At 37.7% G+C, this 24,635-nt stretch overlaps 1 protein-coding gene and 4 non-coding genes across 6 annotated transcripts; all 5 read left to right on the top strand.

Annotated features, from left to right (window-relative positions):
• The first annotated feature begins 1,946 nt into the window (after window positions 1-1,946).
• Window positions 1,947-2,020, top strand: Trnai-aau (transfer RNA isoleucine (anticodon AAU)). The gene has a single exon. It is a non-coding gene; the product is annotated as a tRNA-Ile (tRNA).
• Window positions 2,021-2,330: 310 nt separating this feature from the next.
• On the top strand, window positions 2,331-2,411 carry Trnay-aua (transfer RNA tyrosine (anticodon AUA)). Its single transcript is given in 2 exon segments — window positions 2,331-2,368; window positions 2,376-2,411. It is a non-coding gene; the product is annotated as a tRNA-Tyr (tRNA).
• A 117-nt stretch (window positions 2,412-2,528) lies between these two features.
• On the top strand, window positions 2,529-2,602 carry Trnai-aau (transfer RNA isoleucine (anticodon AAU)). The gene has a single exon. It is a non-coding gene; the product is annotated as a tRNA-Ile (tRNA).
• A 1,135-nt stretch (window positions 2,603-3,737) lies between these two features.
• LOC139778096 (uncharacterized) lies at window positions 3,738-24,607 on the top strand. Of its 2 annotated transcripts, none has more exons than XM_071715882.1 (6): window positions 3,738-3,873; window positions 20,698-20,767; window positions 21,432-22,142; window positions 22,465-22,708; window positions 22,792-22,882; window positions 23,113-24,607. In XM_071715882.1, the coding sequence occupies exons 2-6, from the start codon at window positions 20,716-20,718 to the stop codon at window positions 23,221-23,223; spliced, it is 1,209 nt and encodes a 402-aa protein (XP_071571983.1). In that variant the 5' UTR covers window positions 3,738-3,873; window positions 20,698-20,715; the 3' UTR covers window positions 23,224-24,607. The 2 variants fall into 2 exon arrangements, with proteins under 2 accessions (XP_071571983.1, XP_071571984.1); XM_071715883.1 differs by lacking the exon at window positions 3,738-3,873 and adding an exon at window positions 20,290-20,570.
• Window positions 7,102-7,174, top strand: Trnar-acg (transfer RNA arginine (anticodon ACG)). Its single transcript has one exon. It is a non-coding gene; the product is annotated as a tRNA-Arg (tRNA).
• Window positions 24,608-24,635: the final 28 nt, after the last annotated feature.

Genomic DNA, 24,635 nt, shown 5'->3' with positions numbered 1-24,635 from the left:
TTCCCTTCGGCCGTAACATTTATCGATCGATATGCACACATTAGGTCTCTCATACGTGCAAACCTCCGAATAGAATGTCAGGTTACTTATTTCCTTCCATCGACATGCTTCTATCCGTTTACAGAACGAAAAATATCGCGATAGCAATGTGTTTTATTTACAAATTAATATTATATATTATATTTCTTATATATCTCTCTGATAAAAATTGCGAGAAATAAGAGAGTTTTGAAATTTTTGGAAAACCGTAACCTTTAACAAAATTTTAGAAAACATTGTACTTCTTATTTTCAAAGCAGAAAAAGCTGAAGAAGAGACACTAATACAACGAAATTTATACTCTTTTAATGATGAATCATGGTCATTATAAGTATGTTTATTTCTTCTTCTCCAGGAATGATCGCACTCTACCGTGAAACATTCTCATGGAATTACTACAATTAAACTTCTCTTTTTTGTCTTTTTGAAATATCTTTTTTTACAGATGCTTATTGAGAAATGTGTATATCTATTATATAACAATCCAATGCGCTGTTTACTTGATGAAATTGTACAAAGCTATTGTAATAATTTGTGAAAAATTTATAGAAATAAGAAGCAGATAGCCTTGACTATAAACTTCAGTCAATTTTAATTGACTTGTGTTTGTGTTATCCGTAACTTTTACAGTGATGTACGGAATCAAGAGTTCTCTTCGACATGTGCTGAATCGAACGTATATCCGCAAAGGTTCAAAGTGGCGTGGATACAGATAACATATAGTCGACGCGCCATTCTTTGATATACATTTGAGACACATTTTACTTGGTTACATCGAGCAGAAGAAAATTGAACTTAAATTTATATTGACGAATTAAATTTGAGGAAGAAGTTTAAATTAATTGTTATGGATTCGAATTTGAAAGATCGCATTGCTGCTGTGACGTGCTCTGCGTTATATTGAGGGGCACTGATTTGACAGTACGGTGCCCTTGCAACGTATGTTCGTTGACGCTTTCGATCAATTTACACTTTATATAAAAGTTGTAAAAGAAGGAAGTCAGTTATAGACCAGTTGTTAACTCCAGTCTACGTAATACGTATATCAATCGAAATGGACGGAAGTCCATTGACCGTTCCTTGCCGTTTCTATGAATAGTGGAATCGATATAGGGTTCACGAACTCTCGCAAGCGGCGAAGGCAAGTTCTCGGGTGAGGACGACATGGGATTGATCGTGTTCGGAAGGTGAAGACTCACTGACGTTTGCCGCGGAAAAAGATCGAGAAGAGAAGAGATTATATAACGGATGATGGTTTCTGAAGATTCTGTAAATAGCCTCGACTCGCGGTATCTTCGCGATCGAGTTACGCGGGAAGACATCGAGGATATTAAAAAAATTCAAAGTCATAAAGCTTTTTAAGAATAAGCTATCTTTACTGCTCGAAGAGAATTTAGGTACACTTTTATTCCTAAATTGATCAGATCTAAAAGAATAATACATAGATGTATGCATATATCATTATATTTTATAGAGAGTGAACGAAAGTGAAGGAGTTTAATTACAAGCTGCATTGAATGATTGCAAAAAGAGTGAACGTTACTACGTACGATAAAGTCACACTAATTCAATTTAAAACAGCAAATGGATAATAATTATCAAGATTATTATCTTTATTATGTCAACATTATCTGCAGTTTGTGCTTCATATTTGCTTTATAAAAATAATCAATTTACAAGATAATTTCATTAAGTACTGCTATGCTAATACATTATCGTATTAATTACATTAATTATATTAACAATATAAATTTATTTAAATGAGTAAGTCAGATTTTATTATAGAACATATCTATTACATATACATTTTTATTTCTCACATTTTTGTTAAGAATATTTTATAAGGTATAAATCTGAAATATATAAATAGTAAAAAGAGAGAAAGGTATGGCAGGTCTGGCAAGAGTGGCCCATTAGCTCAGTTGGTTAGAGCGTCGTGCTAATAACGCGAAGGTCGCGGGTTCGATCCCCTCATGGGCCAATCTCTTTTTTTTAAGCGAAATCTTCAAGAAGGTTACTATTTTCGTGAAATACGTGAAATACGTGAAATCAAGTGAAATACAAGGTTATATTGAAAACACTCAAGGATATATAATCAAATAGGACCCATTAGCTCAGTTGGTCAGAGCGTCGCACTGTAATTGTATTGCGAAGGTCGCGGTTTCAATCCCCTCATGATCCATGCTATTTCTTTTTGGCGAAATGTTTAAGAAGGATAAGTGTTATTATTTTCGCAAGTGAAATACAAAGTTATATTGAAAACACTCTCAAGGATGATATATAATCAAATAGGACCATTAGCTCAGTTGGTCAGAGCGTCGCTCTATATTTGTGAATGGCGAAGGTCGCGGGTTCAATTCCCTCATGGTCCGTGCTGTTTCTTTTTTAGCAAAATATTCGCATTTCGCATCAAAGAAGTATTATCATTTTTGCAAGTAGATTTTGCAAGTTGTACGGAAAACATTGTCGCAAAGGTACGTCAACAGGAAGGCCCATTAGCTCAGTTGGTTAGAGCGTCGTGCTAATAACGCGAAGGTCGCGGGTTCGATCCCCTCATGGGCCAGATCCCTTTTTTTTTTTTAATGTATAGAGTAATATTATTTTTGTGAGTATAATACAGAATGGTAAATTAGAATATTCCACTTTACAACATTTTTGCTGTTCTAAACGTAGCGATAGATTTGATATTATATGGATCAATATTAACATAAAAAACAAAAACTGTGATGAAAGTTATTGTACAGTTGTCACTGCTTTTGACTGTTGTTTTTTAAATATCTACCTCTTTTAACAGAAAATATTTAATTTTCTGTATATGTTCCCTAATTCTCAAATTCGCCCTGCTACTTTTAGTTGATAAAATTCAAAATTATTCTAATAAAATTAAATATTGTTCCCCTTTGCATTTATCTGTTCTTGATTAGTTAGAAAACGGGTAAAATCGGTATATTATCGATAATAGCTGATATATTATCTTCAACTGGATGCGAGAAAACTGATCAAGGTGAATTTCATTTTAAGATATCCTATTGCAATCAGTATTGGACATTATTTAAAAATAACAAGTTTATATATCATTATTATTTGTAAATGCAATTTTAATAAATTATTTCTTTATACTGTGATTCCGTAGATCAAAATTAATTGCTACATTTTACGTAGCAATAATAAATGCATCGCGCCAATCGCGTGTCATCAAGATGAGTGCGTGGGTGGTGGGTGTCGAAAACTTTGAATTTTGACCATTTTGACCAGTTGAAAGGCACTGATAATAGTCTTGCGCGCCAGCATCGTCGGTAAGATAGATACATTCGATATGATGCATTCGCACTTTCCGCCCGCCACCTGTACTGCGGACACGCAGCCAGTGGCGGCCAGTGGTGGCATTGGTGGGGGCGGAAGGGTATGATATAGGCTGCGGAGCGGACGGGCAGCCACCTGTCGCGCGCATGCGCAGGTCTCGCGTCGCGCAGGACACCTTGCCGCCCGCTCCGGAACACAACACACAACCGTCACAGTTCGGTCAGTTGCCGTCAGTGTAAATCAAAATGGCGAGTGTGGCGACGGTCCGCGGCGGATGGCAGCGCGTTTCCGCCGTTCTCGCGTCTCTCTGAACGGGACGCACGCGATAATGTGATCCATGTGACGCGCGTCGACAATCGCGACGACCGCGGAAGCGACGATCGGCGCGCCGGCAGGCCCGTCGCGCTTTTTTCCCCCCTTACGATTCTCAACAGACGCCGAACGGCGGTCTCGTCCAGCACCCCTTCTGTCTTCGGGGGACGATTAACGGACAGGGTGACAGCGAGGCGCGAGATCTCCCGCAAGCTAATCGTAAGTGTCTGTCGGGACGAGCGTTTGCCGTTTGCGCGTCGATACGCGCGTTTCGCGTATTTTGTCGCGGCGCGACGGGGGGGTTGCGTTGCGGCACGTTCGCCGAGGGAAGGTATCGCGCAAACGTTTTCGCGTCACGCTGTCATGTCCAGCGTGCAGCGTGCACGAACTCCGGAGCCAGCCGTGCTCGCTGGACGCTGTCAACGTGACACGCCGACGTAAATACTGGCGCGCCTATCGACTCCACGCGGTTTCCGCGCTACTTCGCCCGCGGATATCTTACGTAAAGCGCGATTGTGTCGTAGAACTATGAAATCACGCTAGTTTCCCCGTTGCGTTGGACTTTTCTTCCCGGAGTAAATTACTTGGGGAAAAAAAAAGAAGGAAAGAAAGCCGACTTTTTCCCCATTTCAGAGAGTCTCGCTATTTTATAAGCAATTTTATACGTAACGTGGTAAGTTTATCTTGAAGAGAGGATGAGGTGATCTTTGAGTTTGAACAAGCCTGAATTTTTTTTCCTCGATGACGTGCGCGACTGGAAGTGCCGCGCAGAAATGTTGTGGAAGATAATTATTAGTTATACGAACGCAATTCAGTTTCTGTCGCAAAGCTCGTTATATGTCGAATGCTCCAATCTATTACCTTGACTTCTCGCTCCAATTTGAAACTTTAACGTGAAACGGAAATAATCGGGAATTAAATATCCTATAAATATTGAAATTGCGCTTACGCTCTCGGCTCTCTCGCTCCCCATTGTGCCGGGATTTCTCTGGAAATCACATCGTCGCGTATTGATTTGCCGACGTGTACGACGTTTGTTAAAAAGCGTGACACGCGTCGAACGCAGTTATCGAGAACTTCAGGAAACTTGTGTGGGACACGCTTCGAGTCCCGTCGAATACTCGAGGATGAGTCGCGAAACAATACCGCGCGTATACAACTCGTACCGCGCATTCATCCCGGAAGTGCGTCGAGACGCATTATCCTCTTAATAATCAAGCGATCTAGATCTAGATGATTTGATATAGGCGAGAGTCTGCTTTTGTGCGAATTAATTTACAGTCGATAATTAACATCGGCATGAGGGTTGGACGTGTAAAAGATAAGAATCTACATCTACGTGGTAAATGTACAATGTAAACTATATGTTTAACGTGTCATCTATGTAAATGAATATTTTATGGAGGGGCTCGTCGAAGATTTATATTTTATTATAATAATCGGAAATTTATGTATTTTGTTTGCAATTTTATTTTTAGTACCATTATTTAACTTAGATGCAATTTTTATTAGAATGTTAGAAAAAATTAACAATGGTTTCAAAGATTTTTAACCAAACGTGAGACTTTGCTTCGCCAGTAAGTATAACTAACAATAATGTTTTTTTTTTCATTCGATCAAACTGGCTATCTTTATTTCATATAGCTGTCGTGATATTTTTACCATTGATCTTGGTCCTTTTCAAGTGTAAATCTAAGTCATGAAACCAGTAAAATTACGCGTAACAGTAAAATGAAAGATTTTGATTTTATATCTGCGAAAGAAGAAAATTAACATGCATATTGCGTGTTGCAACTGGTGAATTAAACAATATGCTGCTTTTTGTCATTTAAAAAGTCAGAGATCAACGTAATAATAATATTTTTATATTAATATCACGCATCTTTTATATCACTGTACAGTTAATAAATAAATCAAAACTGAAATGCATCTAATCTAATCTCATCTAAAGCTGCTTTTTATCTTTGTAAGATTGTTTGTAAAAATACAGTTCAAAGAAATCAATCAATTAATCAATCACTCAATTTATGATAATTTACATTTCTTACAGTGTCTACGTGAAAAAGATTCGTACAAACATAACGTAAGCAATACGTAAACAATTCAGTAGATAGTAGATGTAATCTTAAAATTTACGGCTCAACTCTGACCAGCACGATTCGAAAATCTGATGGACAAATCCCTAGTACGTATGGTAGGATCGGATATTTAATTGAACGAAAAAATGCTTCCTCGCGAAGCTTCAAAAACACGAATGCTATACGCGTACAATTTTTAGTTGAAACTTTTCACGATTGACTATACCGTCATCAAGACTGAAATGATACTGCATACGCCGTGAAAACGAGCGGTTTGCTCGAAAACGTGCGACTGCAATTCAACGTGTCCGTGAAATATTCGCCTCTCACGAAGAGAAGGACGTCCCGTGATTTACGGACGAGTGAGACGAGTGTTTGCGCCAGAGACATATTGCATGAGTATAATGAAATTATCAGCGTGGAGTCGCTCGTTGAAATTAGAAACTAACGCGTCATTCTTTTAGATGTTTTCTAGAATTCAAGGAGACCTCACACGGATAAACAGAATCGAATGTTTTATTGCGAAATTTTCATTTGAAGATAAAAGTAGATAAATTATTCTTATTTCCTTAATATTCGATTCGATAATTCGATTCAAAAATCTCTGTAGCAATGGATGCTTATAGGTATTTATCGTCTTGGATTTTATGTAAACGATAGGCTAATTAGGAAATTGTGGGTTTTTTTTTAAGAAGATGAGGTTGGACTGTCCTTTATTTTTATTACAGTTTCTTATTTTTGTATTTATTTAATATGTTCGTTTCTTTTTTCGGGATTATACAAGCGACATTGGGAATAATGTAAAATTTAATAACAGGTATATATTGTTGTGAGCTTTGAAATTTTTATAAGCGTTGATACATTTAAATTATTAAACGATCGTAATTAAAAAATCTGTAAAGACGTTATTCAAGAAGGTCGTGTTCTTGGAAACTAGGATATATCTCACTTCGATTCTACCCCATTTTTATTTGCATAATATATAGATGATTGATACAGCTTCAGAATAAATTAAACATTTATCAGTGACAGTTTCGACGCGAATTTGGGGCAATTCATGAAACTCGAAAAATTTTAAATAGTTTTAACTATTTAGTCGTATAATAAATAATGTATAAAAAATATCATAAATATAATAAAAAGAGGATATCATAAATACATAGTACATCATAAATACAGAGTATATCATAAATACAATAAAAAAAAGAGAACCTCGTATCTCATCGAGTACAAAATACTATTACTTCGTGACGTTATTTTTTTTTACAGTTATATCAATATCGAATACTGAAAGTATCAATCTCTTCGTTTACATTTGACAATTTTCACGCTCATAGATGTGTGATCTAAAACTATTTGGTAATCAATTGGTCCTGTGGCGCAACGGATAACGCGTCTGACTACGGATCAGAAGATTCCAGGTTCGAATCCTGGCAGGATCGGGGTACATCTTTTTTTTTCCCCTGTTCAATCTCATATTTTTGTGACTCATTGCACCTTGACGAGCCGGAGTATATTGTTGACGAGGATTACGCAACGTATCGGTTATACGCGGTGTCCGAACGCTGCGTCGATATATCGCATGCAGGAAAACAGAAGGCCGATATCGTGTGCGCGTATCGATACCGCATACTTTACGTAATTCATAATTGAGGTATTTTTTTGCAATTGAAGTCGATATTATAGAATTAAAGGCGATCGCACGATCGTCCGTCGAAATAATTGATGTTTATAATTGAGTCGGATACTGTTGCAACTGGAAATTTCGGTCGAAGTAAAGTAACATAAACGACATACAGTTTTTTATTCCATCAATGAATTTATAGAAAGGACATTCCATTGTATAATAATCGTCATATTTTTTTATTGTTAAAAAATTTTTTTTTTAAATATTGCGATTAAATTCGTGACTGCGAACCTTGCGAGAATAATCGCGCGTAGAACTGTACACAAAGATGATTTTATAATTGAACCCCCCGATACAACATTTGCGATTGTAGAGTGCGATAAAAGTTTAATGAAACTCGAAGATTGATCTGCGAACTTTGTCGACCCGCCAGTACCTAAAAAAAAAGAATACAGTCGCGCGCGCTACTGTCGGTTTTCCGATGGTTCTACATTTAGGGCGATCGGTACATCGGGACGCGCGGCTAAACTAAGTGTAATATATTTTTCTGTGTGCAGGAACCGAATTTTTCGCAACGGATCCTCCGGGGAATGTCCAGAAATAGTCCGCGTTCCGGACATGCCGACCTGATGCGCGCGGGTCCATTTTCTTCTTTTTTTTTCGCGCTTCAAGGCGCATCTCATGCACCGTCCACCGAGTGTATTTCGAGATAAATTCTTCTCCGTGACGCCTTGAGATTTCCGCCTTCAATACTTCGGATAAGAAGCCAGAGTTTACTTTGTGGAATTTACAGCACTTGGCGCGCGCACACACACACACGTTATCATTTTCACAGACAGAAAAGAATCCGAATCGAGTCTCCCAAGAATTTCTTTGACGTTATTGATTACCCATTTGAAGCTCATAAACTTTAAAATTAGAATTGAGATCTTAGATAAAAATTCTGTCAGTAAAAAGTTATTTTTAAATCAATATCGAAGACTGCAATATTTATTTCGCATATAATTGCACTGAACGTCACTCGTTCGTATTCGATTCGCGGTATCTGTGTGACATAATTATTATCTCAGCTGTTTCTCCAACGTCGTCTGCGGTCTCCCTCGGACTTCCGCCGCGAAGATCGCGAATTTCCGCACCGGAAGCGTCTATTTCCTCCGCTCCTAGTCGTGCGAACGACTGGAACAAATCCGAGAATCATGATTTACTTTGTTAATACCTGCTCTTGTTCGCGAAGGATAAATTGCATTGTCGGGAACCAACTGATCAGGAAACTTTTTGTTGCATTCATGAATCAAGAAAATGTAGTTACATGAAAGGAGTCACCACTTCCCTATTCTTGTCGAATCACCTCAAGCTTATGCGGGCGTGAATATGGCGCGAACTCCTTTCTGCAAAACGATAAACGAATTTTACAATATTGTCCCACCAGTTTAGTATATAACAGAAAACGTCTAAAAGTCTGTCGTTTCTGTCACTTTGATTCTTTTATTACCGAGGAGTGAACAACCCGGATGAGATTACGACGCAAATGCAGCTCGAATAAATAAAACAAAATGTATTATATTGTAATATCATATTATGAATAAAAATTTCGTGCAGGCGTATTGAAACTTTATCGGACTTTCATCAAGCGAACTTGATTTACCGGACTCTTACAATTCTTTCGCAAACAGTTTTCATGCAAGATCCGGTGATGTTATCGTTTCCTCGAAGGCGGTTTCTTTTCCGCGTCATGTTATCGGGCGTGGTTTGCAAGAAAGGAAACTCCTTTCCTCCTTTCGGCTCCTTTCGTTTATCTCGGCTTCTCGGCTTCTCGGCTTCTCGGCTTTTCTTCGCGCGCGATGGAGAGTGGCGCGTGTTACCAGCCCGTCGAGGAGGAACAAGCCAGCCATTCTCTTTCTCATAATAGTACCCTTGCTCGCCTATCGTTTCGAAATAACAACGCGCGCGAGCGCGCGTGAGAAGGCTTTACTTAAGCAGCTATAAATTCGCTGTTGTATGCCGTACATTAGAGCGCGGGAGATGCATCGCTGATTTTCGTCGTCGATGAAAGCGTATATGTACACGCGCACTTGTACTCTAGGTAGTCCTGCTGATTAAAAGATACCTATCACGGGCTTCGTGACCTAGAGAAGCGCAACTAGTAATCCTATTAAATGGGTAGCGATCGTCGAGCATTACGACCCCAAGTCGGGGTGTAAGGTTGATTCATATATATTTATCCGCATTGGCGTGCGAAATTCTCTACATAACTCTCGCTGTATCTTATCTTCCGTGACATTTTTATAAGAATCATTTATAACAGCACAAAATGAAAAATAATTAACGATTTCTCGTATATGCACGCAGAAAATAATCGCGAGAATATACATAACGAGTGTATGTGTAATTATATTGATTTAGTGATAACAATGGAATTTTGCGAATACAAAGCGGTAAAATAGTTCGGAATTTTCGCCGAATTCTATATATCAACGTTCGTGATCATGCTTGACGAAATGAGTTCACGGCGATGACGCTACTCTGCAAGTGAAAAACCGCAGTTTTTTTCTCTGAAACGCGTCCGTGTCGCGGAGTCGTGCTAATTGCGACAGTGGGACCTCGTAGTGCCATGTCACTTTAACGAATCTTCATATGTACCTGCACGTGCTTGGTGACCGTTGTGTGATCCCATGTGTGTGGCACTCTGCCGCTCGCAAGCACGTACGGCCCGCAATTCTCTGCTCTTTATGCTCTTTATGCATTCGGATTTGGAATTTTTTAAAATAAATCTCACTTTTGTGACCAAAAAGTAATTTAATATACGAGAAACGCCGCTCATATGCACACTCAGACCCTCCGAAATACGTATATCTTATTCTGCCTCGTGGAGAAACAATTTCAGACGTAATACAAAATAAACGAATTGTGATCTAAAATTGTGAAATAAATGAAAATTACATTGTTAAATATTAAAGGATGTATTTTACATCAATATCTTGAGTTAAATAATGTTCGTTATTTTTAACTATAATGTGTGTCGAAATTTATTATTTTAACATAAAACAGTATTTTAACTCCCTTGGTTTAATTAAATTAACATTGTTTTAGTTAAATTAAGTAGTATTAAGTAGGAGCAGTGGCGACCTATATATAATATAAAAATGACTCAAATAAAGTATAATTTGAGAATTTACGAATTTAACAATGTAATAAGTGAATGCAACAATACAATATTATACACAAGTTTTCGAGTTACAATTATTTAAAAGAATTAATAATTTAGATCACATTTGTTTTATATCAACACTTTATTGCTTATTATTTACTTATTTTAGATATAAAGTTATTTGAGGCTATACTGCGCACGAGCATATTACAGAAACCATTTTGAAAGCTCTTTCGTTGAAGCAATTAATTTATTGTGTTATGTGTCACGTAATTACGTGGTGGCAATTATTATCTATTGTTGAAAATTAACATGCAAACTTTTCGTCAATAGCCTACTTTGGAAAGTTCAGCGTTAAATCAGTTACAGCATAATGACTGAATTGAAACAGAACAGGCAACAACTTCGAAGGCTCGGCGTGTCGCAGGCGTCGCTAATTTATGTTCGACCGCTACATACCATTTTACCAACAACATTCTTTTCTTACATTATAATTTTATAATTAGATTATATCGCACCCGCGAGACGGATTTATAATAAACACGGCTATATATGAAAGCGAATCTTTACTTTCGCCGGTTTTGCAACAACGCATGCGTGACTGGTGTAGCTGCAGACGAGACTTTCGCTCTCATAAATAGTATATGCGTTACAACTTATTATCCCTCCCCGCGTGAGGGGGGGATAGAAATTCGTGAGTACACGCAGTACGGACGGACTACGTGCCCAGCTATCTTTTTTTTCTTCCATATAGTTTCCTTCTATGGTTTCTTTCGCGTCTAACGCGAAGTATTTCTTTGGAATTGTGCGCCTGTCGTCGAATTAACAAACCGATGCGTCAGCTAATATCACTTAAACGTCGGTTAAGTAATGATAACCGGTAATAGCGATCTTTAATTGTACATACAAGGCATATCGCCGCTGCCGATAGGGTACTCTGCGCGCTGTATATATATTGAATGTCCCATAAAACGTTCTTACGTAGGACTTTATGTAGAATCAATTTAGCGTCAAACGCCTCGTACGTTTTATTCTTTGATCAATTAGGAGCTACTTTTTTTTCAACAAAGATGCCATTTACGGTGCGCCCACACAGTTATTTTTATACAATGTCGTAACATATTTATTATAGAAAATATTTGCAAAAAACACTTTCATACTTTTAATCGTTGTAATCTATTTAATTACCTCTTTTAATATATCTTCGGCTTTCGATACGTTAATAACCGGTGCAATATTCCAACAATGCACGTTGCATATATATATAGACAGCGTTTATTATCGTACTATGCAATATTTAAACAATGTATGTTATGTACAGACACAATGCCTCCATGATAAAAACCATGTTCGCGAGTAAATTGACATCACGATTGCTTTTCATGCTTCCCAAGTGGCAAGAGATATAGCTGGCGTATCACTTTTATCGTATCTGTTAAATATACCCATCTGTTCGCGTTACGTAGACAAATCGCAATCAAAGTGCGCTGTGTTTTACAGAATAATATTGTTCAATTTAGTACAATGGATACGTTTAACGAGATTTGGGATAGAAACTATGGTCCCTCTGGTGCTTTTTCGATTGGTCTATATCTTCGAACTTTTAGTCGGAACTATTAGCAATCAAGATTATCCCCGATATTACTTCAGTTACAAAATTGTTTACTATAAATGCAATTATGTTAATGGAGTCTGTAAATATATCAACAAGTAGATATATATCGGAGTGAGATAATTGATATGATAGCATGTCAAAGGGAATGGCGTGTCATAATACGTTATTATACTTTTTGCCAGCTTATTTCACATTTAATACCAATTAAGCTCTTCCCCCTCTCTCTTTTTTTCTTTCTCCTCTCTCTAGTGTAATTAACTATATAATAATCTCTAAAATAGGACGAGTGTTACTGACGTTCTGAATCAATAGACCGAAGCAATCGATTAGATTAAATAGATAACAGCACGATAAATTATGATTACGAATCGTAATCATCACTGATAACGTAGCACGTAGTAGATGCAATTCGGTCATCGTGAGCGACACAAATTAAATGTTTGAGTTTACGAGAAAGGCTCGTACCGCGCACGGCCAATTTCTGCTTTTCTGAGTTCCACTTTCGCGCGGGGTCGATATATACGAGTGTAATTGCCATTCGGATGAACTCATCCGAACTTTCGATCGTCGATTAAGATTTCATCTTTACTTCCTTCCTTTCACGAGCGAGTTTAATCCGCAAAAGTATTTGTACGAGCGTTTGCAGTGTCAACAATGTGGCAAATGGATGCTACCGTCTCAGTTTATCATTTTCGTATGAATCCTTCCATGGATTTGTATTTCTACAAACTAAATTTACAACAACCAATATATAGATTTCTAAAGTGCGCTCGATTAAATGTAGATACTTGAAATACGACCATTTCAACAGGTATTTTTGAAAGTAGTCATGAAATGATCTGCCACCCGGAAACAGGCGCCTAATTTTTTTTTTTTGCGCATAAATAGTGATTATACCTGGAGTGATTTCTAAACTCTAATTAAAAGTTATTGTTATTAATTACGTATCACATATTTTTGATTATTCTATAATTTACTAGTATGTATATAGATTCATTCAATATTTTCTGAAAAAAGTAAAGAGAAACCAAAAAAATATTTAAAAAACGAAAGAAGCACATTAAAATTACTGTGACGTGAGCTTCATATTTTCGACTGGGCTGTAAAAATCACCCTTAGACGCCCGCGTTTTCAGCTTCAAATAAATTTCTATAAGTCTCGCACGCTTTTCGCGACGTTTTATGGAAATAATATGGATTGTTATCAAATTGCTGACCGGTGAAGCGACGGAAGAAAACGCAGTCAATGGGTTAAAATTATTTTTGTTTGTTGCTTGACGAGAAAAACATAAAAAGTGACACCAATCGCTCCGGGAACGATGTCGCTCTCCATGGCGAACATGTTGCGATAGCGAATATGTACGTGGAAGACAATGGGTTCCAAGAATATATTTCATGGCAGGTTAAATTGTTACGAAGAATAGGTCAGATAGTCTGAAAATCTGCACCATAGAAACCTCTTGCGTCGAGAAAGATTTCCATCGTAATACCTCACGATCGTCACGCTGATATAATTCCCCGACGAGTAACGAGCAAGTTTCGCGATGTATAGCAGTATAATGGAATCGAGGGGCCAGTTTTCGCAGAATTTAGAACAAGATCGACGTACTAACAGAAGGAATTAGCATATTATTTAATTACATTAATAATTTTTGTAATAATAAAATTAGAATGCGATTCTGTTAATTTTTATCTGAATTTTTACCTGAACGGTATATTATTTAACTGCATTATTTATTTTACGAAAATAAAAAGAGAGAAAGAAGAAAAATTTAGGTAAAAATAAAATTGTAAATTTAGTAAAATTTAATAGTGTTACATTTTAATTTTATTTGATAATTCTTCAAACGGAAGTTATTATTTGACAACCGCTCTACGACAGAATTAAATTACTATTGAATATATATTATCTTATTTTTGTACTTCACTATCCACATTCACTTCACGTGTGAATATGTGATTGGAAAAGTTGTCGATCGAGTAATAGTGTATTTACATTTAATAGGCCTGCTCAGCTTCGTTGAAACCATGTTATTGAAGCGACGCTCAAAAGCGCGAGTATCGCAGGATTATTCAATTTGGAAAAAAAATATTCGCGCGTGTCATAATATAATTTACGTGTTAAATGAATCTGTGTTTCCAGATAATTCTTGGGCATCATGTAAATCCTATGAATAATGGATATGTTTTATCTCTGTCCAGATATATATATTTCAAAATAATATTTATATATTTATCTATAATTCCATGTCAGTTTTTGACTATTTTAATCATATTTGATCAATTTTAATCATTTTTGACAATTTTTAATCATCATATTTGGATAATCATCAAAATTCTCTTAAAAATGTCATCGTGAAATGTAGTTTGCAGGAAATTTGCATAACGTACATCGATAAAATAGATGAAATCCTAATTGCATTCGATTTTCTTTCTCGCCTCGTTGATTAAATATTTCCTCGTCGAAGAATTGAGAGACGATGAAATTGTCCTACAAAAATGTGTACTATGCACCATTGTCTTTACTTTTTGCTATGCAAATTTTACGCTTTTACGTAGACTTTAAATTGTGAATTCACCTACTTAGCGGGCGAGGTTCTCACGTGTGATATCACTTTTATGTAAGATTAATTGGACAGAAAAGCGATCTCATCGCATGTGCATCCCACAATGTGCATCGCGCATTTGGAAATACAGTGAAACTTCACCGGAGGAAAGATTGCTATCGGAGAGTGTGTGTGAAAGTTCATATTGTGAATATAATATCGGAGACGATCTGGCTGTTGCTGCTCTGTTGCCGCCTAAATTCACTTAGAAAGACTGACGTTTGTTTAACGCGTGATTTCATTCTTTCTGCTCGGCTGCGTACCATTGCGCTGGTTATTTTCGGCTTGACTGAATTTTAATTTAAATTTTTTTCACAAGCTCGCGTTCGTGAAGAAACACTAATCTAGATAAATTAAGGGGTTACATACGTTTGACAAGCCTTAAAACAAAGTCAAAATTAACGAATTTTTATTGTAGGTAAAATTATGTTTTATTAAAAAATGAAAATACATGTCTTTTTTAGAGTAGTCTTTTGAGAACATCGTGGTATTTATTGAGAAATAAGTTTGAGAATTATAGAAAGGATTAATTATTAGTGGTAAATATGTCACGGTGCCGATCCCAATCCTTAATAATAATTTCAGTGCCATAATAAATATTGTATTTTTATTTCATTTTGCTTTTTTATATTTCTTTTGTGCTTTACAAATTATATGTCGCGAGCGTTGTAAATATATGCCACGCGTTATACGTAACATAGTACGAATGTTCTTTATCGCTGCACCGACAGAAAAAAGTCGCGATAAAACTTTTGCAGCGCAGTTACAGTGGACGTGACAAACGACGTCCGATAAATGTGAAAACCGAAATAAGATTGTTCGTACGTGACACCACCCTGGGGGTGTTCAATAGTGGACTCCGTGGACAATACGTATAGAATAAAGTTCGCGAAGGATCTCGGCTAGCTTACAAAAAATCAGCTTAAGTACACGAGCCGTTAGTCTGCCAGCATATTTCGTCGAAAAATCGAAGTAATAATAACGATCTGTTTAATCCAGGAGTTTAGTTAGCGCCATTAGAGCCGCGAAAATGGATCCTTTTGTAGATCGACGCATATCGCTCCATCAACAATGGCAGAAAAACAGAGAGAAAGATCCGAATAATGGGTTCACGGCCATTAGTTTCGTCGGCTGCGCTAATGCGCTCGATAATTCGCGTTCATTCGGGCACTCGGCAGCACGATGAGGCTCGGCGGTAAATCGCGATTCGCTTTAGTGTCCTCGTTAGCCCCACTTCGCCTCTTCATCACGAGCGTTAATCTCATCGACGACTCGAATGCACCTCTCTCCTCCTCGATGCATTTCGAGCGAAACACGATGTTGAAAATTTCTATGAATAGACAATCTACGATTGCAAGAAGCGTATCGTAATAATATCTTTGTCCACCGCAAACGGGAAGTTTCTTAGAAATGTCTTGCGTAAAAGAATCTCAGATTTATTGAATATTACACACTGCATAAAAAAATTTATAATATAGAGCAGCTTAACAACGTGGTGTAATAAGTTCAAGGCTATCCTGTTTTCAATATAAAGTTTCTGTACCTCTTTTTAACAATTTAAGAAAAGATTTTAAGATTAGTTTTTCATGGAGTTGTAGAGAATAGTTTAGTTTTTGGCTTCTTTTTCCTAAAAATGTTGACGTTAAACGTTACAACTCAAGTATTCTCGTATTAAATTCAAGATTAACCTTCGCTTGGGAAAAGTGAATCAAGTGCAAAGTGTAAAGAACGAGTTTCCACTCAGCGCTGGCTTTTATCGTTGGTTTTTATCGCGGTCTTTCCGGAGATCGTGCTGTATGATTAAGAAGCGAATATATACATTTCTACTTCATGCTCCAATGATTGTATCCTGTCGCGCACTTCTCTCACTTTTTACTAAGCATTCTATATCCGATCTGCAATCGATTTAACGAACCCGAACGTCAAAACTTTCACGTGTGAAGTCTCTTGTTACATTTAAACAATGCGATTAATTATTATTGAGAATATAACGCGTTACATTCTTTTAGTCTTTTTATGGAGACGTCAGAGTCAAGATTTACGCAAATTGCGGCAAAAAGGCACGAAGGTCGCAATTTAGCACGTTGATTGCCATGGCTACGTGACTCGATGCTGTAATTCGACATCGTGGCGTGATATCATAGAATATAGATAATAAATTGCATTGCAGCCTCTCAGTGGCGTGCGAAATAAAAATCAGATAAAGATCTGCGGATGCATAGAAAACTATACGAGTATGATAAAGTACGCAGATGGAAACGATGCATGCAATAAAGAAATTTGAAATTTTTCGAGAATCGCGTTGTTAACTTACGTATTAAACCCGTTGTACCTGGTTCGGGGAACTTCATACGCGACGGTCATTGAACTCTCCAGCTGCACGTTACTGCGCGAACCGCGAAACGGCCAATTTTTTTTCACGAGCTTTCACGGAGAGTATGTAAAGCAGCACGCGATAGAAGCGAATTCATTTAATCAATTATCTCCTTGGTCTGAAAACCAAGTGGAACGAAACGTAGCGTATACGGGGAAGTAAACGTCTCTCTAATTCGCTGTTTCGTTTTATATTTAAAAAATTATTTTTCGATATGGAAGTTCCCTTCGGTATTAAACCTTTAAATCTTCGCAAGGACGCCGGAACACCGAAATACACTTAGAGAATGGGGCTTCCATTAATTCTGAATTTTTGTTTTCAATTTTAAAGACGTTCGCATGCAATCGATCAGCGGTAGTAATACAGCTAGCAGCAGGATTATTAGCGCGTTTATAATTGGGCGCGTTGCGCATCCTCCTTCCGTTCTGAAAACGAAGTGGGGCGAGGCTCAGCACGCGGAAGCGAAGTTACGTAACGCGCGAAATGCAGCGCATTTTTTTTCTCTCTCTGCATGCGCTCCGCGCGCAATTTCATACCTTGCGGCGCATTAACCGGGATCGTGTTCGCGAAGCGCACCACGTTCTAATTGTTTCGTACGGAACATTATTATCATCGACGCGTTAACGCCGACCCAGTGGAGCACTTATTCGTTATCTCTTTTGATCTTGAAACGAAATGGAACGCGGCGTAACGCGGCTTTAATCGGGTTAAAACGGATCTGCATGAAAATTGTATGTAATCCGCATGTAATCCGCATGAAATTCATAAACCAATATTTACCAGCAAAAACGCGGACGTACCTTATTTACAGAAACCAGCGGTTTGTAACAGCGTATTGTACGCGATTACCGTCATCCGTAGGATAAACCGCAGTTTCGCGGAAACAAGCGTGAGAAGTGTCGTCCGTGCGCTGAAAATGATTCTAACATGGATCGACATTCAAGTCACGGAACGTGGCGTTAAACAAATCATATATCAAACATCGACAAAAATTAACAAGTATTTTTAAACGGATGTTTTAAGTATATGTTTTAAGTATTTTCGTAATTAACAGTCTTTGTTACGAAGTAACAGTTCTTCTTCTTTTTTTTACTCGTCTCTTGAGAATGCGTGTCTCAGGGAGCAGCCGAAAATTTCTAGCTGCGTCCCTGCGTGTCCTTCCGCACGCGTTACGACGTGCGGGACCGCGTTTCCGGTCCGTGAATGAAGTCACGCGGAGGGTGCGGAGTTGTCAATGAGGTGGACCTTTTGTCGCCCGGGAAACAGGCGCGGTTCGGCCGTTGCGCCTTTTGTTCCAGCCGTCTTTATTAAGTCCGGATTACCGGTGGGAAAATTGCGCGCGACGTCCTCCGCCTCGTGCCTCTTCCTTCCAGACTTCAATTCATTACCGAGCTGTATCCGTGCAAAGGTGCGACCGGTTACAACCGAGAGAGCATGACTAACTGTACACGGACGAGTGTGTCTCACTCTCCATGCTCCTTAATTCCGTAATTATTTTGTCCAAGGAAGCAGAGTTGTCCGGTCGCACAGTCTCTGAAAGCATAGGATACTGTTTAGATTTTTATCATTCATATGCGAGAATCAGCCACAACTCTATCTGCTTATATGGCATTTGCTATTATGTTTGCAATATGTATGAAGAATTAATTTTACATTTTAATTTATATTTATATTTATTAATTAATTAATTTAGAGAAAGAACAAATGATACATTTTTATATGTAAACATATATATTTATTTATATTTATATTAACTTTGATATTTCGAAATTTTAAGACTTGCAAATTTCCAATTCTTTTGAAATCATAATTACGAATTTTTGCAACATTAAGAATTGGAGGATTTATTGTGTTGGTATAGTAATAGATATATTAATAGCAATTAATATTAATAGCGAAGTGTTATCTTCAATCAACTTCAAATGAAGTTTCGATCAATGTTTCGATGGGATTTTTGCTCTGAATTGTGATCTACATATGGTTCGTGCGAATTCGTTCTTTTTTCCAGCGATAAAATTGAAAAATTGCGACGTTCCATCTTTAAGTACCGCCGCGATATCCTATTCGTGTCACGTAGCAAGTTGCAACTGGTTACGGTCAACAGAGCATGACCGTCGCACTATATTCTGCTGTTTAACGATCGCATCTTTCCGCCACATTTTGTGCGCACGAGGCTTCGTAGATCGGCAAATAAATAAACGCACTACGGATGTTTTACCATATTATTAGCTTAATTATTAAAATATACGCTACGTCTTAACATATATATTATGCAGAATATTTCTCTTCATAAAAATAAATTTTTTTTATATTCTATGGTGTGTCTACAAGATCATAGAATTTTATAAAGCTAGCTTGTAAAGTATAATGATTAATTTTAACATTTATTTTAACTCTTAAAAGATTTGTGCCGTATACATATGATCTGTACATTAAACACGATATATTATACAGTATTTTTTTTACCAAGATTTCGATTTTATATATGTGTATAAATTGTTTCACGCTACATTTGCCGCGACTTATCACTTCCCGTGCAGTCGCAAATGCGTTTAAATTTATCAGACCAGATGCGCCGGAGGCTCACTTTTAACGCTGTGGATGCTGGCTGTAGGCACTTGAGATTGCATACAAGCACCTGCGTTCAACCCACCAGTCAGCCGGCGGCACCGGTCCATCGTAATTTCAATCTTGCATCTTGCGTTATTCGGCACGAAAATTACCAGTGCGTACTCGAAAATTCGACAAGTGGCGGCGTAGCCGCGAAGTTGATTCCAAGCGGGTATTCTGAACCGGTTTGGAATTATGAAAAAAAGCTTCTTACTTTCCCCGAAATCTCGATGGACGGAAGACACCTGTCTGCGTTCGGAATTCATAAAATTGTAAAAAAAATCTTGATTTGTATCTCCGATCCCAAAATGATTGTACGACAACAGCCGTGTGTCAAAGATACTTCATAATTCCTTTTCAGAAAGAACAGTTTTGCTGAAGTACATAAAAGTTAGATACAGATATAGATTAATTCCGATTAATTAAGATACAAATCTTAAGATAATTATGTCGGACCATCAAAATAAATATATAGAACGCTTAAGCGTGTTGATAATGCTACAAGAAGTTTTGACATTCTAGCAACCGTCTTGAGCGTCCAAATCTAATTGTTCAGATGGTTCAATATAGTTATTTTCAGATCTGTATCTAGCCTAACTTTTATGTATTTCAGCAAAACCATTCTTTTCGTGTTTTACCCGATTATCTCACTATTCGTCGTATACCTAGAAGCTGGAACCGCCGGTATTGGTCTTAAAATTCCTCAATGACTCATGGATTTTATGATTAAGCAACACGATTGGTCGTAGATTACTCACCGACTCTTAACATTACCTTCTCTCAGAACAAACGAGATTGCGAAGCGACCAACATCGGCCGTTCGTTTATCCGGGCTTAGGAAATCGTCACAGATAGAAATGTAATGATATTTAATATATTTGAATTGTTTGTATGATTTGTCACATATATGTTATATATTTGTATGTTTGTATGATATTCGGTACACATAGGCGTGTTGGTACATACAGATGCCTTCGTATTTGCAGATACATCCAGATGACGCGATGACGCTACATTGGTGGATGCACTGGTTCTGGATTACCGCGCAATTTCTTGGTGAGTCATCATCAATTTGTTTTCTTTTTTGTTAAATAACACCTTAACACAGTAAGATTTTTCCTTATCAGCGCTAATAGTCAACTTAACTATCTTTAACTATCTTCTATTTTAGTTTTCCTTTAACTGTCTTCCATTAACTCTGTTAAGATCAATAAAAAGACTCGGGCGACTTTTTAATGTCTTGGGCTTTAATTAGGTCACTTTAGACAGTTGAATACGACTGCAATATGATGAAATTGAGAAGCAGATATATCCAAGTTTTGTATTAGATAGCTTATTTATCATTGAAATAATCTAGAAATGTAATCCTAATTGTTAACATTTTATTACTTTGAGTTATGATAACATTTTATTATAGTTTATATTTATATGTATTTAAATGTTTTACAATTAGTCGCAGTTTAAATAATTTTAATGTAATTTTAATGTAAATTTAATTACTAAGAGACTTAATAATTATGAATTAAGAAGAGGTATAGAAAGATGATATTTAATTAAATTCTCAAGAAGAATCAACTAGCACAAAGCTTTTACATTTAATTTTTCGCGTATTGTGTTAGTGATTCTCAGTTGAAACTCGCAAGAGAAGGAAGCATTTACGCATTATACGATTTAATAATTCCTCTTCACTTAATGATCACATTCTGACTTTCTTCTTCAGTAATTCTTGGGAGTCCTTTACCGTCTACCACATCGGATCCCGTCAACCAGTCTCAACCGTCCTCAAGAGTGACGTCTTCGTCGATCGAGATCGAAGATATCTATCGTACGTCGAAGTCAACCAGACCGAGTTTTCGCATCGCCAAGGCTATCGGTCTTTATCCACAGACGAATACGGCCGTGGTGCCTGACAGGCAACAATCCGTCACCACTGTCGCTTCGTTGCTGTTGGAACGTAGAGGTACCGTCTCTGGGACGAGCGTCCACGAAACGGTCGAGCTAAGTTTTCGCGGTAATATCTCCAACGTCGAGCCGCTCGGCACGACGGCATCGCAGCGCGCCGGGGAGAACGAGAGGATCAGGAACTCGACCACGAAGAAGGACAGCAAAATCACGTGGATCCTGACGACGAACAAGTCGTCGGGTAGACCGAAGTACGAGCAGGAGGAGAGAAACCAGTCTAGCGTCGCCAGCAGGAACGTCAGCTTCGAGGAAGTCGAGGATCTCACCGTGCTACCTCTTCAAGAAGAAATGTCGAAGGTTGATCTGACGCTGAACCGAACGAGGTCCTCCTTCGTGACATCTTTGTCCGCGGCCGGGGCCGCTGGTAACGCCGCGATCAGGACGTTCAATCGATCCGAAGACGAGGTCGAGATCGACGAGGAAGTGTCTCAGACGCAGCATTTCGCTACGGCGGCACCTATCCTCGAAGGTAAACCTTAAAGAGGAATGTGTTACAGCGAATAAAAATAAGAATGATATCGCAAACAATTAATGATCACGGTGTTATCCCGCGCGAGATAAGAAAGTAGCATTGTATTTTAATTAACGTCTGTTTTCACGATGCTGACATTGACCTCCTTTCTTATACACGCTTACTAATTCTGCTCTAGTTTCTAATTAAATTTTATTATTTTAGCAAACAATAGAAAAATGAGTAGACGCAAAAAGAACTAACTTGGTTACGATTTAACGATAATAAAGAGAAAGAGACTTTAAACTGTTTATAATGATCGCATGAAACAAATGTGCAGTTGGCGTGAGCGAGTCCACTCGTTTGAGCAGAGCAAGGAACACTTTCATTCCGCAGCACTTCCAGAGAGATCAAGTGCAAGGAGACAATCAGCCCCCCGATTATAACGACACTGGTAATAACCGCGAAAATACTGAGCATGGCTCGACGACATCCGCCGCGGGTATAGCTGCTATTACAGGCAGTTGTTTAGCGACTGTGGCCCTGCTCAGTACAATGGGTAGTCTCGGATTCATTATATACAGGTAATGCGTCGTGAGCTCGTAATGTGTACTTAATTATACCTGCGTTCGCTAATGCGTTCATTCATTAACTCCCTTTTTTTCAGGCGCAAGTACTTGAACCCGCCGCAAACATTGAACAGTGATAAATGCAGCAATCCCGATAGCTCCGGTTATATCGATGATTCCACTATTCGCGTTAGTATTATTACATACATAAATATTTAATGTATTCAACGGAATTTTTTAAATTAATAATTCAAATAACTACTTAAGAACACAACTCTTTTATATACTTAAAGAGACGTTTTAAATTTCAAAAAAATTTTTTTCTATTAGAGGCCAGTTAAAAGATTAAAAATTAATGAAATTTTGGTTTACTTGGTTAATTAAAAAATATTATAAAAGTATTCCTTGTTTATTTGCAGGATAACTCGGAGGAAATGTATAGTTTGGATAACGACTCGTTCCTAAATTCGTTAGAGGCAATGACAATACAGAATTATTGGACGGACAGTGTGAAGCATACGAAGCTATGACAAAAGAAGATAACCCAACCCGGAAAGAGAATCGAGACGTTCAGCATTTCCGACGGTGAAGCACACGAGCAAGTTTCTCTGCTTGAGCAATAGTACTTACACGTCCGAGACAGCCGTATTCTAGTTATCTAGTGCAGGAAGTTTCGTTGCCCAGCGTACATCCGGACGCGATGAGAACATGCAGCGTTTGTACGAGAGTTGTTAATCAGTCTTGATGGGCTGGGATCGGACGTTAGCTACCTTGGACGTTATTATTCCGTACGACGTAAAGAATTATAGATCAAAATTGCGAGACGGCGCGTATCTGTAAACGTTATCTCGCGACGTGTTGATTTACGTCACTTCCATCGTTCCTATATTTTTCTACGGCGCAAAGCGACTGGCGAAGTCGCGCTTAGGCGGGAAGTGGCAGGATTATCCTTGAATATTTCCATTAACAATATAGTGCAATAAAAATGAAAATCGATGTACTTTATTATTAAATTAATATAATAACATTATTCTAGAGAAGTAAGAGTACAAATAAGGCTATATTAGTCCATAGCTAGAGCATTTGCTGAACTAAAAGAACAATTAATTTAATAAAGATATTGAAATAATATCTCTAGGAGTATTTATAGTACAATGCTTCCAATAATACGAATTGGAAACTCGTACGTACAATGTTGTACTTACTAATGGTTTTTAACCTTGGATTTGAATGCCGGTGTCTTCTACAGTTTCACTTTGAAATTACATTACAATTGTGGTGATTAGCTCGGCCATATATTGACAGTCGCTTAACCAGATAGCTTAAATATTTTCGAGGATCGGATTTACGGAAGATCGGACCAAATCGTACGTAGATCTAGCTTTACGCCTTTATGACATATCCAGCAGAAATCTTGATTCACGTTTTCCATTACGAGAAATCTAGCTTGTACCTATATGTACATACATACCATTACGTAACGTTTTATGTATAGATGTGGAAATCTGCCGTCGCGCCGAGTCAGGCGTGATTAATTTTAAGTAGCGTTAGCATTTACCCAGATATATTTCTATACATCCGAAAAGGAGGGGAGGGAAGAAAAACAGAGAAATCCATTGTGATAGATCGTAGCGTTTAATATGTGTAAAATTATCTTTGGCTCGTTTATGGTAACGGTTGTGAATAAACACGTTCATGTATCATACACATTCCCGCCGGCGTCCCTTCCTTTATCCGTGATCTTTATCCTCAATTTGTGATCCAATTGTTTCGACTTGAATTAACAATTGGACAGATGCCCGGAAATTTTTACGAATTTAGATTTACAATAGTTATTTTACGATAGAGCGTGTGTGTAATATAAGCGTAATCTTTGTTCCAAAAAATTTATTTAAATAAAAGCATTAAACCTAATATTAAAGGCTGGATTTATAATTGTCAG

This window comes from Temnothorax nylanderi, unplaced genomic scaffold (genome assembly GCF_030848795.1).
Source record: "Temnothorax nylanderi isolate EJ_2023f unplaced genomic scaffold, tnyl_v1.0 TNYL_tig0172_pilon, whole genome shotgun sequence".
Classification (NCBI taxonomy): domain Eukaryota; kingdom Metazoa; phylum Arthropoda; class Insecta; order Hymenoptera; family Formicidae; genus Temnothorax; species Temnothorax nylanderi.
The sequence above is the reverse complement of the archived record's forward strand: the minus strand, read 5'-3'. Positions and strand labels throughout refer to the sequence as shown.

Excerpts from the sequence above, each read along its gene's own strand:
- LOC139778096 (XM_071715882.1), top strand. The coding sequence starts at position 20,716 with ATGACGCTACATTGGTGGATGCACTGGTTCTGGATTACCGCGCAATTT. Across the intron at positions 22,709-22,791 it reads CTCGGATTCATTATATACAG|GCGCAAGTACTTGAACCCGC; the intron begins GTAATGCGTCGT and ends CCTTTTTTTCAG. Across the intron at positions 22,883-23,112 it reads TCGATGATTCCACTATTCGC|GATAACTCGGAGGAAATGTA; the intron begins GTTAGTATTATT and ends GTTTATTTGCAG.